At 40.2% G+C, this 15705-nt stretch overlaps 1 protein-coding gene across 28 annotated transcripts in view; it reads left to right on the top strand.

Annotated features, from left to right (window-relative positions):
• Positions 1–15705, top strand: part of adgrl2a (adhesion G protein-coupled receptor L2a) — an 88795-nt gene that overhangs the window by 7753 nt on the left and 65337 nt on the right. For all 28 annotated transcript variants that reach the window (XM_053854296.1, XM_053854305.1, XM_053854321.1 and 25 more), the window contains exon 2: positions 13262–13447. In XM_053854296.1, coding sequence (XP_053710271.1) covers positions 13372–13447 — 76 coding nt within the window. In that variant the 5' untranslated portion in view covers positions 13262–13371. The remainder of the gene's footprint in view (positions 1–13261; positions 13448–15705) is intronic.

Genomic DNA, 15705 nt, shown 5'->3' on the forward strand with positions numbered 1-15705 from the left:
TAAGTTCAGCTACACCATGAATGTGTTTGTGTTGATGGAGCTGTCACATTTTTCATGCATGTGTAATGCAAGTTGGAAAGCTTCACATTGACACCTTCAGTGTATAATTTGATCTTTTTGGCGTTTGCACCAGGAAATTCGTATACACTCCTCTAATAATTCATAATATTCATCATTCCTCCGCTTTGATGAGGTGTGAGGAGGCGCAGGCTGTGTGAATTCTGCTGTAAATCTCACATTTACTCACTGATTTAATTAACGTGACCAACTATAATAATAATCATGCAGCATTGCTGGCACGTATTGGCATGTATTTCATAAAAAAAAAAATAAAAAAAAAAAATCTTTCATTATCCAGGATTACACAAATGCTAAAACAATAAAACGAACACAAATAGACTTGGAAATCTGTTTAATTTCATTATATTCGTTTTTTATTTATTTTTTGTTTAAACTAAATATCCCTGACTAAATTCAGTCTCTTTTGGATGAATTTATATTGACACATTGTAGTTTTACAGACTTTTTACGTGATTGACTATAGTCCTAAAATAACCCAATAAAACCACAGCACAAATAGATCTTGAAAGTTCTAAAATTACACCTGAATGCCTCACATGGTGTTAAAGCCACAAAGTTCTTCAAGTAATTTTTACACTTAAAATTATGATGTTTTATCAACTATAATGACATTTTGCACATTAATTTTATGACTTACAACTGTCGTTTTTTCCTGTCAGTAACAGATTGACAACTCAGAACAGTTATCAATCTTATCAATCTTAGCAGAATCGCCATTTTGAGGCAGTGAATTATCTTTTTACCAATGTTTCTGATGATGAGACTTTTTTCCAATGCAATTTAGAAATAGCCCATTTTTAACCTGTCAACACAAGATATTTTTTTTGAATGTCTAACTATGAATATTAAGAACTTTGAGTACGTATTCTTCTCAGTTCAAGTTAACTAATCGTTTCATTTTCTTCAGTAACTCATGTGCGTGACATAGCTATCTATGTTTGTTCACACTGCTTCTGTTAATTTGAAAAAATTGAAGAACTCTGAGGTAGTCGGTCCCACATTCTATCTTACAGTCATGCACAGCGACACTTCCCTCTCTTTGGCTTCAGTTTCAGCAGCTGTACCAGTGTGATGAGTGGCGTTCAATGGAAGTTGATGGAAGTGGCGAAAAAGCAGCGAAAGAGGACAATCAAACGAGAGGCTGGAAACTGGAGCGTTTGTCGCTTCAGAAAAAAAAAAAACCCAAAGCCAGTGGCATTTCCGTCATTTGAAAAATCCTGAGCTGATTACGAGTCTGGACTGAACTGACAGGATGCGGTTCCTGCAGCCATTTTCATCAGAAATTGGGTCCAGTAGGCTCAGGGGCTGGCGAAGAGCTGCTGCGATGAGAATGTCAGACCTTTACCCAGGCTGCAAAAGTCTGCCGTGCCTGATAGCATCTCCAAGCGCAGAGTCAGGCAAACACATATTAGATGTAGAACATGGAAAATTCCACCTGCGATGAAGAGCACGAACTTCTGATCTGTGGATGGATTTTCTTGAAATGTTGTGGCCAGACACCGAACGCTGCGGAACCCGCAACACCCACTCTTCTGCCTGCAATGAACTATTGCTTTCACCTGAAAAACATTCAGTGGTCAAAGAGCTCACGGTGACAAAGAGTGTGCCAGAAACTGGCTAATAGATGGTATTTTAACTTTGGAAGAAGTTCAGAATTTATTTTTCGCCGGGACAGAAAGGGTAATGAGGCTTTCTTAACTTGATTCGTACAACTGGAGCATGCAGTAATAGCCCCGAACAAAAGTGCTAATTGATGTTCTGAATATTTTGGAGAATAAATCACACAGGGACGAGAAAATAGCCACAGAAGAGGGCTGTATGTTTAAATGGTACTTATGCTTTAATGATGCATCATAGTGAGAGTCTTTATTTCATCACCACATTTTGACTTTGTTGACATATGTGTAGTTTTGTATTTTACTTGAATGCATTTTTTTCCATCACTGGATTTAAATATTTGCTCTATATGTTGATATATTGATATCTAAACTATAGGTTTGCAATGAAATAATCACAATTTTAATGTTTTTAATTATCTGTCCGCTTTTTTTAAAATTTATCATGGATGTTTTAGTGTTTTTTTTCTTTCTAAGTACCTTCGACCGTCATCTATTGTTTTCTGAATTTATTGTTTCATAGGAGCAAAAATATATATTAAAATGATTAAAATAAATTATAAAATGTGGTTTAAAAAAAGCTAATTGTCAACATATAAAGTTAGATTTTGGTGATAAATTGTCATTAAAGCGGAACACATTTTATTATTTAAGCAGCTTTTACCACACAAAACTTGCTAAAAAAGCTTGTGTATTAATCTGTGCTCCAAAGAAGGAGCTCACAAAGGTGCTTCAGCAAGTATCACATTCCTCACTGTGGGATCTTGTTATCGTTCTTACTTCATATTCATAGCTTGTCTCACTCACCCGTGGTTATTTTGTATAACTTACAGCTGTAGCAATTACACTTCAGTGGATTACCTATGCAGAGAGAGAGAGAGAGAGAACGATCCAAATCTCTGCAGCCTGAGCGCCGGTTCAAAGGTGCGACCTGAGCGTTATCATCTGGCAGAGCAAGAAATTGGTCCCCCCACACCCACCAGGTTGTTTAGGAATTCCTATCCTTTTGCTATGCAAAGCATTTCTTATGACAGGATGATCATTTTTCATGTGTTTTATCTTTGTCTTCTTTACGGTCCCGTGCATCTGCCACCCGCTCTCATGCCATTAGACCCTTTGACTACACAAAAAAGAAAAACAAAAAAATCCTGAAATGGAACCTGTTTGTTTCCCTTGTTTTCGTTATCAGAGAACACCAAATGCACATTTATCAAACACAAGTCAAGGAAAGCTTGGGCTGTCCGAGCGAGGGTGGCTTGTACAGTGAACATAAAGCACCGATCCATTTTGTTTTTTAATGCTTGTTAAATGGAGGAGCATGTGAATATGGACTCCAGATACTGAAATCACTTGAGTCACGTTTGTTTACCAAACAATCATGTCCGACGACGGAAAGAATAAAACTCTATCTTCAAGACGACCTCTTTGGGGTCCGGGTGGGAGGACTTTAATCAGAACCAGACCTGGGGTGGATCTTTCCCGGGCCTGTGAGAGGGTGGGGTGGAGTGATGGAGTGTGTGGAAATCATTATGGATCATTCATATTGCTGTGTATTTCACATCAGGCACATCTGTTGACACCAGCTTAAAAAGCAAAATCTCACTCTGTCCTAAATTGGTTGAATCCACTGTACTTTGAGCCGACTAGACTGCAGTAGTTATTAGAGTGGGGGGATGGAATAAGCTCATCTCAGCTTGTTTGCATCACAATCCCCCACACAGGCCTGATGTTATGCTAATGAAGAAGAGAGTGGGTCCCCCAAAACCCTCTCCTCTTCTTCAGTAAAAAAAAAAAAAAAAATGTGGTGGGGAGCATGTGCACTTAAACCACCGCCAAAAAACTAAAAATGATTCTTTCAGTAAAGTGGCAGGGCAAGTGATTTTTCTTGGAAGGACTCATGTAGGCTGGAATTGTGGAAGATTTTAGAGCTGCATTTACGCAAAGCTATACCAATGAGGAGACACTGAGCTGAAACCTTTTTTTTTGTCTGTCTGAGTGTAGATGTTGAGCTGAAACTAGTTATGGCAACAGTTGGAGAGAGTTCTCCTCCATGTCAGGTCGTGCATTTTTTTCTGAGCCTTTGAAGACGCCTGAGTGAATGAGTAGTGAATTTAAGACGTTATTTAATGACCCATTTTCAAGTGTAGGGACTAGCTGAATAAGGTCGGATGAAAAACTCAGAAAAAAGATCAGATGATGAAACACTAGTGGTGAAAAATATGAATCTTGTTCTTCACAATATAATTGTTCTTGTGATTTTGCCTGCCATTATTAAAGTCGATAAATACATTTTACAGGGCTCATTTTTGTAAACCTCAGTCGGAGACAGTGGAAGTATGTTTCTATTTCCACTCTCTATGTACATTCCACTGGGGTTTGGCATTAAACATAACAAAACGGCACTGCGGCGTCTGACTGAGACCTGTCAATCATTGTGGTGTGACCCGCCCCCCTGTCTGAGAATGAAGTGTAGCAGATGAAAACGTGTCAGAAAGCTGCCATTTAAATGTTAGGTGGTCAGGTGGTGGTAATTATAAATCCGGACTAGTCTCGTTACATATTATTAGCCTCGTTCATTCTCGCAAATTATCAGGTTAAATGGTCATTCAAGCTTGGTATGCCGGCGGAAGAGAGAGGGACATTGGAAATAGTTTGTCTTTTTTCCAACAAAGCTATCAAGGTTTTCGCCAGCACCACAAAAAAACATTTTTATTGTGATTGAAAATATTTGTTTTAAATATCTACGTTTGTAAAAGTGGAGTTTCATGTCAAAAGTGAGTGTATTTATTTATAATCCATTCTTACTGCTTCACATAACTCATGTACTCGTCTTATATGGAGAACTGAGGACACACAGACATGCACAAACATGCGTTTGCATTCCTATTTTCTGGAGGTCACTCATTGACATAATGCTTTCTCCTGCCTCCCACCCTCAACCTAACCTCCCAAAACTGACCTTTACCTGGACTAAACCAAATTTTGATGTTTTAATCCTCAAATTGAGACGTTAACCCACCAATTGTCTGTAAGCAAAATATCCTCACAAGTAAGTGTGTTTCGAGTAGTTGGACACATCTAAAGCTATGCGAGAGACACAGACACAGACACACACACCCACACGTTTGTATTTTCCTTCTTCCTTCTTCCTCAAATCAAATTAAGGTTTGTATTTGTGCGGTCTTGCCAAATGGTCTGGTCCTCACAAGGATAGTCTTTTGTCAAGAATTGGTCCCCACAAGTGAGGCTCAACCACACACACACACACACACACACACACACACACACACACACTTTGCCTGCTTTATTATGGCACTCGCCAAGCTACGTTTATTAATACAATTATTAAATTCTACAACTCCATTTTCTGGGATTGTAACAATATTCATATTTTTACATACATTTTATTGTTTTTTCCCAATGATTTTTCTAATCACATTTTCACATCTGATTCTATGTATATATGGCTACAATTGCGACTACAATTTATTAAAATAATTCATTATTTTTATACTTATACTTTTATACTTTATACTTATACTTTTGGGCATTATTCAGTATTTCATGTTTTTATTATTATTATTATTATTTTTTTTGGATTTGCCCATAAGCCGACAAAGATGAATGACTGCCCTGCTATTTTAAATCTTTATGTTTTGCATTGCTGGCTGCTGCCTTAAAAATTAAACATCCTGTTTCATAAGGCCTCACGATCACGGTGCATTATTGATGGTAAGTTCCTTAATAGAAGGACGGAGTGCGCTTTGCAACCATTCAGCTGCTCATTTGGAAAGGGGTGGGAGGAGGGTCACAAAAGCTGCTTACTGGTGCATATCCGAGTAAATACAGCACGTTATTATCATTGACTAAAACCCGTCTTTCTGCTTTTAAAAGGTCTGCTGACACCAAAGTTAATTATAGTGAAAATAATCAGGGAAGATTTATTTATTTATTTTGTCTCGGGCTGGGAAAACAACACATTTTTGCCTTGTCGACGATGTATTTATTTTGGTAAAAACTTCAAGTCCACCTGTTCTGCTGGTGAACGTGTCCACGTATGTTTAGATTCGAGGCTTGTTGCCTGACTTTTGCATGAACGTCATAATGATGCACTCGTGCTGGAATTGAAAAGATGAGTTTGCTCGAGTGTCTGGGCCAAATGCCGAGCTCAGTTTGTGTAATCCCCAATTTGTTTTGACTAATTTAGCCACAGCAAACTGGATCACACAGCAAATGTTTCTTTTATGGTGTACTAATGTACTCGGCGAGCAACAACCCTGCGAAGTATAAATTTTGTGCTCACATACTAATTGAATGGAGTGTCTGCACTGGGAACCGTTCACTTGACGCCGTTTATTTCAAGGTGAGTCACACTGTGTCAAGGACTTATTGGACTTGATTGGCAGCTACTATCACCGAGATATGCCCGTATAATGGCAGGGTTGACCTTCTTATTTATCTAGCTGTATTAATGTCAACCGATTAATGCCTAAGCGGAGGAACATTTGCCAAAGACACCGTTTAACAGCCGGGGCTGAATCGTTCTTATCGCCTCAGACCTGAAAGGAATAGTTTTTTGCTATCAGCAAGTGGAAAATGACATTTTTAAATTTAATTCGAGATAATCCACTTCACTTCCCAGGGAAATATCAAAATTACAAGTGAAATGTATGGGTCCTGTATTAAAACTTTGTTACCGTGGTAAATTATCTGCCTATAATCCATGAGGACGGACAGGTGTAGCTACCTTTCAGCGCTAATAGGATTTCAGATGCGTTGCCGAGCGATGGATTTATTATATATTCAGACGGAGGCTGATGTAGCTCTAGGAGACTGGAGTATATTGACATTTTCAAATGATATTATACCTTGACTTCTTATATGTGTGTATATGTTTACCTTGATAAAAGTCTAATGGCTTTTCTGACACTGGGTTTTGTCCACATTAATGTATGTATGAGCTGACTGTTTCATGGTTTGGCTCATGATCGCTTAATTTATGTCCTGATCAGTGGGGAGTACTCTAATCGATTAATTGAGTGGCTCATAAAAATGATTAATGGATGCAAACACTAAGAGCAATGAGCATGCCGAGAACCGGGGCTGATGTCATGCACTCCTGCTCTTAAATTCATCTGGTTTTGCTCGCACCGCAGCAAGTCTCGGATCTGTAAGATGATTCTCATATTTAAAGAAAGACAGATGGCCTGAAGGATATCTGTGCTTGGCAATATGGCTAGCTTATGTACACGTCACAGGGTGTTATCTGTGGTAAAATGTAGCTGTTTGTAAAAGAAATGTGCAAAACTTTATCCGTCAACCAGTTTTTAAGTTTCATGAATGGGTTAACAGACCATCCTTGACCGTATTTTATCGCTGGCTCAACTCAAACAAAAGGAACCTCAACAGAAAACATCTGAACTAGAAACAACTTGCACTATCCTTTGTTTTCCCTGTCGCCCTCGATTATCTAGTCTTCCGTCTTGCCCGTTCTTTCATCATCAGCGCGCCATTAGACCCCCACCCCAAAGTAGCCGAGCTGTCCTGCTGCGCAGCATGAGTGTTTGACCCGGTATTTGGGTTTCTGTCAGAGCAAAGGTGGTCGTTTGGGTTACCAACAGCCACGCGGTGTCTGCTCGCTTGTCTTTCAACTCCTTCAGCCCGGGGCTGCACCCAAACATTACCCCTCTTAAAGGCTCAGGTCCTGATCTGAGTTCTGAGATTGTCCCAGTGGTGATCCCAAATTATCCGGACATAGGGCCATTTATTTATCTTGACTGCGAAGCCGTGTATTTTTTTGCTTACTAATTGTACATCTCCAGCAGCGTAAAAGCTGGAAATATATATGTCATATATTTCAACCACTGCTGAGTTTTCTCCATCTCAGTGGTGTGTCCCCAGGCATTTAGGTTACAGTGCCTATGAGAAGTGGTGATAAGACGGGTCTTGCTGTATATCCATGAATTAGTGTGTATGAGGGGCCTGCAGGAAGAGCCCAACTGAAACCAAGTGCACCCCCCATTCAACATGCGGTGGTTTGTTGGCTGTGATTTACATTTGATTGTATCTCCGGCCCTATATTTCCCCTCTTTTGCATCCCTGTGATGCTCCGTGACAATTAACATCCCAAACCTTTCTTGGGGTTTGTTGAAACCGCCGGGGCTAATTCAAGGGTCAAGCAAGACTTGCAACCTGTCAATCTTTTTATTGTAACCCGAATCTCCCTCCCCCGCTTAAATTCTTTATTCGGGGTCCCCAACGTCATTCTCCCAGATCTCATTTAAAATAAAAGCCCGGCTCTTCTTCTATTCTCCTGTGGCCCTCTAACAGCCAGAGAGGGACAACTAGGAGCTTTGTCTCGGGGAAGCCAGGCATTCTTTCACATCTGCCTCTTGTTTTCAGACCCCACCTCCCCCCGACGCTCCATTCAGAACTCCGAACTGTCCCCTTCAATCAGCCCTCCCGTCATCCTCTCTAATAACCCCCTTCCTCTCAGTAACCAAGCTTTCTAGACCTCTGCAGTACTCTGTTTTCACGCAAAGTTGTTGACTATCAAGCATTTTGTTTGCATACACGTGCACTACATGGCCTGTGGGCTTGTACGTTTTTTACTTTATCAAATGTGCGTTAAATTACCTGATGAACTTGTGATGCCTGTCTTTGCCTCGTGTCCTGATCGACAAGAAACAGTGTCAACGATTATTACCTTAATCGTCTGAAGATCCCCCACTTTGTTAAAAGGTGTGTATGCTGCTTCAGAACACAGCGCTGGTCTGATGCTTTCTCCACAAGGTGCAGAGAACAGACACCTCCAGCTGTGAAGGCGAACCCCCACACATCTAATAAGGAGACCGACAGTCGGCCCATCTTCCTTCAGTGTGCGCCTTTGGTATCTCAGCATGCTAAACACTCACAGCAGGATACAAAATGCATTAAAGTGCATCGCTGCTATCATCGATTTACAGAGCACCCATACCCGTGTACAACATAGTGCACCTTTTCATGTCAGAGCACTCAGTCCTGGAGGCAGAACTATTTAAAGGCACCTTTCTTTCGTCTTCGCACACACACGTTTAGCCTCTATTTTCAAATCACAAGAGGTTGGAATGTCAAACGTTTATTTTATATCAAGGGTTATTGAATTTTTCTGCAGATATGTAACCTGAACTATGTTGAAATAAGTTATTGTACTTTTTTTCCCTTTAGTTTAAACTCTAGCCCTGAGGATTTTGGCAAAAAAAAAAGTCTGTGTTTCTATTTAGAAACGTTATAAGCGAAGGGAGGATATGGCTCTGTGCTGCCGTACTCTGCGTGTAGAAAGACAAACTGATTAATTAAGGAAGGGGTATGGTTGTTTAATGGCTCACGCAGTACCATACTTTCAATATCCTCTCTGAATTTGATTCATCAAGCAGCCTCCTCTACGCACACACATTTTAATTAAACAACTTATATTAAGCGTTTAGAGAGCAGTGTCTTAAAGTTAAACTTTTTTTTTCCCTCAGTGTTGTGGAACACTTCTGTATCTTGCCCTGAGGTCCATAATATTCACTGTGTAAATTGACAGAAATGATCATTGATCTTAACTGGCCGACACATTTTGGCTGTTTTGAGCGGACAAGGGCAAACGTTTTTGTTCGGGCAAAACTTTTCTGTTATACCTGTAATAGAATAATGCTGCTTCCAATGCCACCGTCTGTGAGCACCGTACGCAGAGGTTATCTGACTTTCATCGAGGCCATGAGCTGGGAGGAAGAGCATCAGTCTTGGAAATTACTTTTGGCACATGTGTTTTCCTCCCTGCCAGGGTTTGGATTCCACTCACGTTTTCCAGAGGTCATAGACTGAGCCGGATGCAAAGTGGAACCGTATTTGATAAAACAGTGACAAGACTTAAGATGAAAGGAGAAAAAACAAAAAAAAAAACTTCTGAGTGGCAGCGGAACAAATTCGTGTCTACAGCTGGTGTCACAAGGGGAAGAGAATCACCTTTGTTAAAATGCAGTCTGGAGATCATTGCAAAGTAAATAAATATGCTCTGCTTCTATTCCATTTTTTTTCTTCAAGCAAACTTGGCAACAATATGAGATCGCATAAGATAAATGTGAGTTTGTCTCGTGAGGGCGCCTCCCTCGTTACTGTGGCAGAAGAATCCAATTTAGAGAAGTAATGAATGACTACTTAAGCACAAAACGGACACTGGAGTACCAACTCCAATTCCAACTTTAAATGTGTTTCCATGGTGAATGGATCAAAGAAACGTCATGCACATATACACCTACCCAGCTTGTTTAGCTGGGCCTTTGCCACCAGGGGTAGCTACCGCAAGTAAGTCTCGTCCAACGTAACTTATTGTGCTCATCCATCCGCATCAATCCTCCACTGTCTCCTCCACTAACATTCTTGTCCTCCTCTATGCGTTCAAAGCGTCTGACTTCTTTAACTTGGTCTCCAAACGTCTCCACATGCACTGTCCTTCTTATATACTTGTCCTTCCTAGTCACTCCCGAGGAAAACCTAAGCATCTTCAACTCTACCACTTCTAACTCTGCTTCTTGTCTTTCTGTCAGAGCTACTGCCTCTGAACCATACATCATGGCAGGTCCAAGAAATCGTCCCTTTCACACTATCTTCAACTCTTCAGTCACAGAGCTCACTATTCCACCCTTCCTGCACGCTCCATCTCTATCCTGTCCTTATATATTATTTTATAATACACTTATTAACCAAGTGGATCAAAGTTGAGGTTTCCTTGTCAAGGGTTCCGCCAGAAACAAACCAAAAAAAACAACACAACCTATCAAGATATGATTTGACAGAGAACCAAAAGGGGAAGTTTTGACATGTACTGAATTGGCAGCAATAACATAACCGCTAGTTTTAAATCCAACTTGTAGCCGTCCTCACCTGGTCCGTGTCTTTCTTCGTTCAGATGGATGCGTGACGTAGTGAGCAACAGATGCATGTCATGTCATTTAGTTATTATAATGTTCCTTTTGGGATTTGTGAATTAAATCCCCCTTGTTTCAATGTGATACACTTCCTTTTAATATGCTTGATCATGTGAGATTTCACCGTAAAAAAGGGATCAAAATAGATGTTCGAGTATACAACTGAGCCACTCAAGAAATCCAGTCAAATGTCAATTGAATAATCCTGAATTGCAACGTCTTTTTCAGTTGTGGCAGCGTTTTTAAAATGCCCAGATTTGCTGGATATCACCAGCTGATTGTCTTATCCTCAAACAAAGTATCTTAAGTCTCTTGTTCATCACTAGCATCGGTAGCCAATAATACCTTTGTTTAATATTCGTGGTTTGTTAGGAGCTCTTAAATGCATTCCTTTTAAATCATAAATATATATTTATATATTGTTTTTGTGTTAGTCCTCTGCATTTTTTTCTGGCTTTTTATTTTTCTTCCCAACTTGTAGCCATCACATGGGGCGACACTAAGCCCTGAGTATTTCTATGGCGCTCTGGGTATTAAAATTAATAAATCCCCACAAATCCGTCGCAAACACATATGTCTGATGTGAGTTGTAACGGCTTATAGTTGGAAAGCACGGATATTTTAGTTTATATTTCCCTGATTCTCATTGCATGGGATTTTTTTTTTTTTTAAACAAACTTTGTGTTTGCGAGAACCGGACAGGCTTGTGTGTTTTTGGTGAAAATCCCCGACTACACATGCTTACCATACATCTTTGTCTCAGGGATAATCCGCTTCAATCTTTCTTACACTGCATCGAGCGGAGGCTGATTTTACATCGACCTGATTAATTGAACTGCTGTCTCATGCACACATCAGCCATAAACTCAAGCGCCATTTTCAGGCAGAGTCAAATATATTTGATCCCTCCGATCAATTTGTAGAGTGTCGGGACTGTCTGGTGCAAGTTTCCGCGCGCTAACTGCATGTACTCGGCTCCTATTGACCTCTTTTAAATGGCTCTAAAATGAGAGGTCTCAGGTGAGGCGTAATGTCCCGCTAGATGAGCTCATTACGACATGCTTAATTATTATCTTGTTGGCTAATGTGAGTGTGTTTGCTAATGATTTGTTCGATGGAGTATGTGAAAGGACCGGTTGTCAACTTTCTTATCCATACTATGATTTTTCTTGATCTGTAACGGCAAGACACACAGACTGAAAACAAGAATGTTGTGATTCTCCTAAAAGAGGGAGGCTTTTAATGGTCTCCCCTCTACCTCAGTTCTTACATCTCCCAGGGAAAATGTGCTAATGGTTCATGGGTGTTAGAGGACTAAGCTTCAAGGAGCAGTGTAAACACACAGACAAAAGGGAGCCGTTAGCTCTGCTGAAACACATGCCTGGGCGCGTAGGTAGGTATTAGGTTTCACCCGACACAACCCAAGAACTGTATCACTGGCGGGGAGGCGACCATTTGGTTTTGTAGCGAAAGAGGCCAAAAACAAACAGCACTTGTACTTGTGTGACAGGTATGGATGAGGTAGCGGCACAGGAATTCTGGCTCCGTGAGGTTTAAAGGAGATGGGGGGGGGGTGCTAAAGATAAGTTTGTGGTCAGTCATAACACTGAAGACTGACCATTTGCTCGCTGGTGTTTATTTGTTTGTTTTGCTGCCTGTGAGGTTGCGGTGTCACAACTTGGGAGATATCAGTCAAGTTGATGTGCTGTCACGTCTGCTGCGGCAAGAAAGTAAACTTTCTCAAGCAGTAAATCTTTCCTGATAAGTTTTATTGGCCTCTCGGGTGAGATACTTCAACCACATGATCAGTGTATTTGTAAGGCAATCAAGGAATGCTGTGTACTGATGGAGGTAGAAGGCGACTTGTACGGACAAACAATAGGAAGGTGACAAGAAACTTTATTTTTCCATGAGATTTTACTGTCAGTGATTTTAAGGACTCTTAAAAATAGCAGCAGCACTGGGCCGACGATAACCATTTATTATTAAATAATGTTTTTTATTGATTATGCAGGCGAAGCTAATGCATACCAATAATACTAAAACAGCATGGAAAGCTTTTTGGATGACGTTCAACAAGCCATTACCATTGATAATTTTAGCATTTAATGTGACTGTCGGTCAATTTAATATTTCCTAAATGTGATCGTAGACTTTTTTTCTTGTCAGTTTACAGTCAGTTGTTTGCTGATGCTACTTTTCTTTTTGGGTGGAGGGAATCTTGCTTTAGCGAAAAATAAAAATTAAATTAAAAAAAAAAAAGTAGAATACATTTCATGTTGAAGAATTTGTTGGCGAATGCTGTCTGGATTTACGCGACCTGCACGTCACCTTCCTATAGGTCGGGGAGAAGTTGAGAGGGTGGGCTTTATCTGTTTGATGCCCCCCCTCCACCTCCCTGATACTGTCGTCTGCCACCATTAAAGGATTTCTCATCTCTGGATTATTGACTCGATAGGCTTATTTGAGAGCTTTGGTGGTATTTGCAGCATCTCACATATTACCACTTTTTTCAAAACTGAAATTCACAATGAACATGAAGTGCCTTTTTGCTGGGGTTGTAGCACTCTTCTGCAAGTGTTGCATCTGATGAACTCTCTGTGTGTTCCACAGGTGAGAGGAATGATGATGAACAGAGCTGCGAGCGTTTGGCTTGGATTTTTTTGATCGATACCTCTTTGTCACGACACAACTCCCGGAGCAGACTGTCAGCACCAGGCACCATGGCATGCTACTTTTGGAAACTACACACCTTATGCTGGTTTCTCATCACACTGGCTCAAGTTCATTCCACAGAGGGTAAGTACACGTCTGTTTAATTCAGAAAAAAAGGTCCCCGCCTGCAGCCACGTTATTTTAATATAGAATCCATATCTCTAATGATGAACTGCTCCGTCGCTATATTTAAAAACTTGACAATGAAAATGTGACTTAAGCCAAATCCGTCCCTTGGTGTCCTCGAGAGTGCTCGTGTAAGTGAGGCAGATCTGACGGCAGTGGGCTCAGGCGGATGGGGGATAATCTTGAGTGGTTTCATTAGTTGGTAAATTGTGATTTGTCTGAGATTTTCCGCTTGAAAGCGTCAGTTGTTCCCAGTGGCATCAGAGATGGGATCCATTTGTAAATTCCCTACTAAAATGTCACGTGTCTCGGCCAGCGCACACACTACGGAATACTGCCAAAAATACGCTCGCGCTTGACGTTTTGATCAGTTTAATCTTGTTAAAAAAATAATTGAATCCTAGTCCACCTGTTTAAAGCGCTTTCATTCTGTACTTTGGTTGCCGCTGCATGAGGAATGAAAAGCTTGAATTTATTAAAATGTGTGTATTACTTCCGTTTTCTGTATCTACCTCGCCTTCATAAAATATTTGTATTAAATATAGAAACAAAAGTACAATTGTGTATTCAACATAACCTATTTCATTTGTTTGCCTATGTTAAAATACTCTTGCCGATAACTGTGGTTTCACCATAGCAATAAAACTCTGAGCAACACAGAGAAATCTAGGGCACTTGTCTCAATACTTGTTCATGGCGTGACTTTTCTTGGGGTGTGGGGGTTTCACAACTCGAAACTTTCCCGACAATCAATTAATGTCCCATCAAAAACTCATTTGCTTAAGACGTACACCTTCTCCTCTCATTGGTTCTCCCTCCCCTCTTTCCATGTTTCAATACAGCCGCAGAGATCAGGCCAGAAACACTTCATTACAAACAATATCCTCAAGTAAACATGCTTCATTAAACTGCGCCCAGCCTTAATATCTTTTTAATGCATTTTTATAATTAAATTAAATGGGTTAGTGGCGTGCTGTAAGTAGTTCAAAGTTTCTTTTTTTCTTTTTTATTTGAAGTCCAGACAGTCTTGACTGATACTGCGGCGGTGGATATACTCGGGGTTGTTGGTTCTACTCTCTAAACTTTGCCGTTTAATCTGCAGAAACTGAGCGCAGTCGTTGCGTTTTTGTGTCCACAAATATTTAGTTTTAGACGCTCCTCCATGAACATTAGCTGTGCCAACCTGAAGATTTATATATATATTCTATATATACAGTACATATTGTCACTGAGTAAGCTTCAGGCCGACAGGAGGAAAAGAGAGGACTGTTATTGAGTTTTCTGAGCTCAAATTGATCGCTTATTATCTTAAGTATATCTCGGTAAGTGGATTATTCACTCCACTTCACTCATGGCTAATTGTGTTCATGATATTGAGAGAGCTGTTTGGGTTGATTATTGTCCAGATCTAACTGAATATTTCAGCTATCCCTTTGAAAATATTGTAAAAATCCTGCTTGTTTTGCGATGAGCTAGTGGTCGTTTAAATCATCCACTGAACTGCAGTGATACTGAAGAGTTTCAGTGACTCTGAAAAGAGGCTTTTCGAAGTGAATAGCCCTGATTATGCCATCAACTCTTATCTTTATTTGGTTTGGGGACTAATTGTTCTCTTAAGGCTGCTTTGGTTTCAAGCAGGGAGTCGCTTGAAATGACTGGCGTGCTGGCCCAACCAACACCACTGTTGGGGAGTCAAACCCCAATGCTTTAAAAAACCTGTATCCTGTGTACAAATACTTCAAGTCAGAAACTGGTGGCCACCTCATCAAATCTGCAATTTCCATTAAAGTAACTGCGTTTGATTCTGTCCGTTCCAATTACTGTCGTATGTTTTCCACCACATAAGTGATTTTCAACTAGGTCAACAGACACTTAACTCTCTAGCTAAGTGGTACAAAATAGACGTAATCAACCAACAAGGTTTTCATGTTGTCTCTTTTGATATGTCCGTTTTAATGAAGACTAGTGATCTACCTTGTTAGGGGTTTCTATCTAAACTATAGGAAGTACATAAGCCTCTTAAGTAGGAATGTAAAAGTTCCTGAGAGTGTGAGTTTGAAATATTTCAAGCGTTGTGTACATATATTTCCAGTGAGTGTCTCCATATAAACCATTGTTGAGGCTGTAATCTGAAGATCTTTTTTTTTTATTGGAATGTTCTGGTTGATTTTTGAGTTTAGTAATTTAGGCTTATCGATACTGTTACAAGTTATGGA

This window comes from Synchiropus splendidus, chromosome 1, assembly GCF_027744825.2.
Source record: "Synchiropus splendidus isolate RoL2022-P1 chromosome 1, RoL_Sspl_1.0, whole genome shotgun sequence".
Taxonomy (NCBI): Eukaryota; Metazoa; Chordata; class Actinopteri; order Syngnathiformes; family Callionymidae; genus Synchiropus; species Synchiropus splendidus.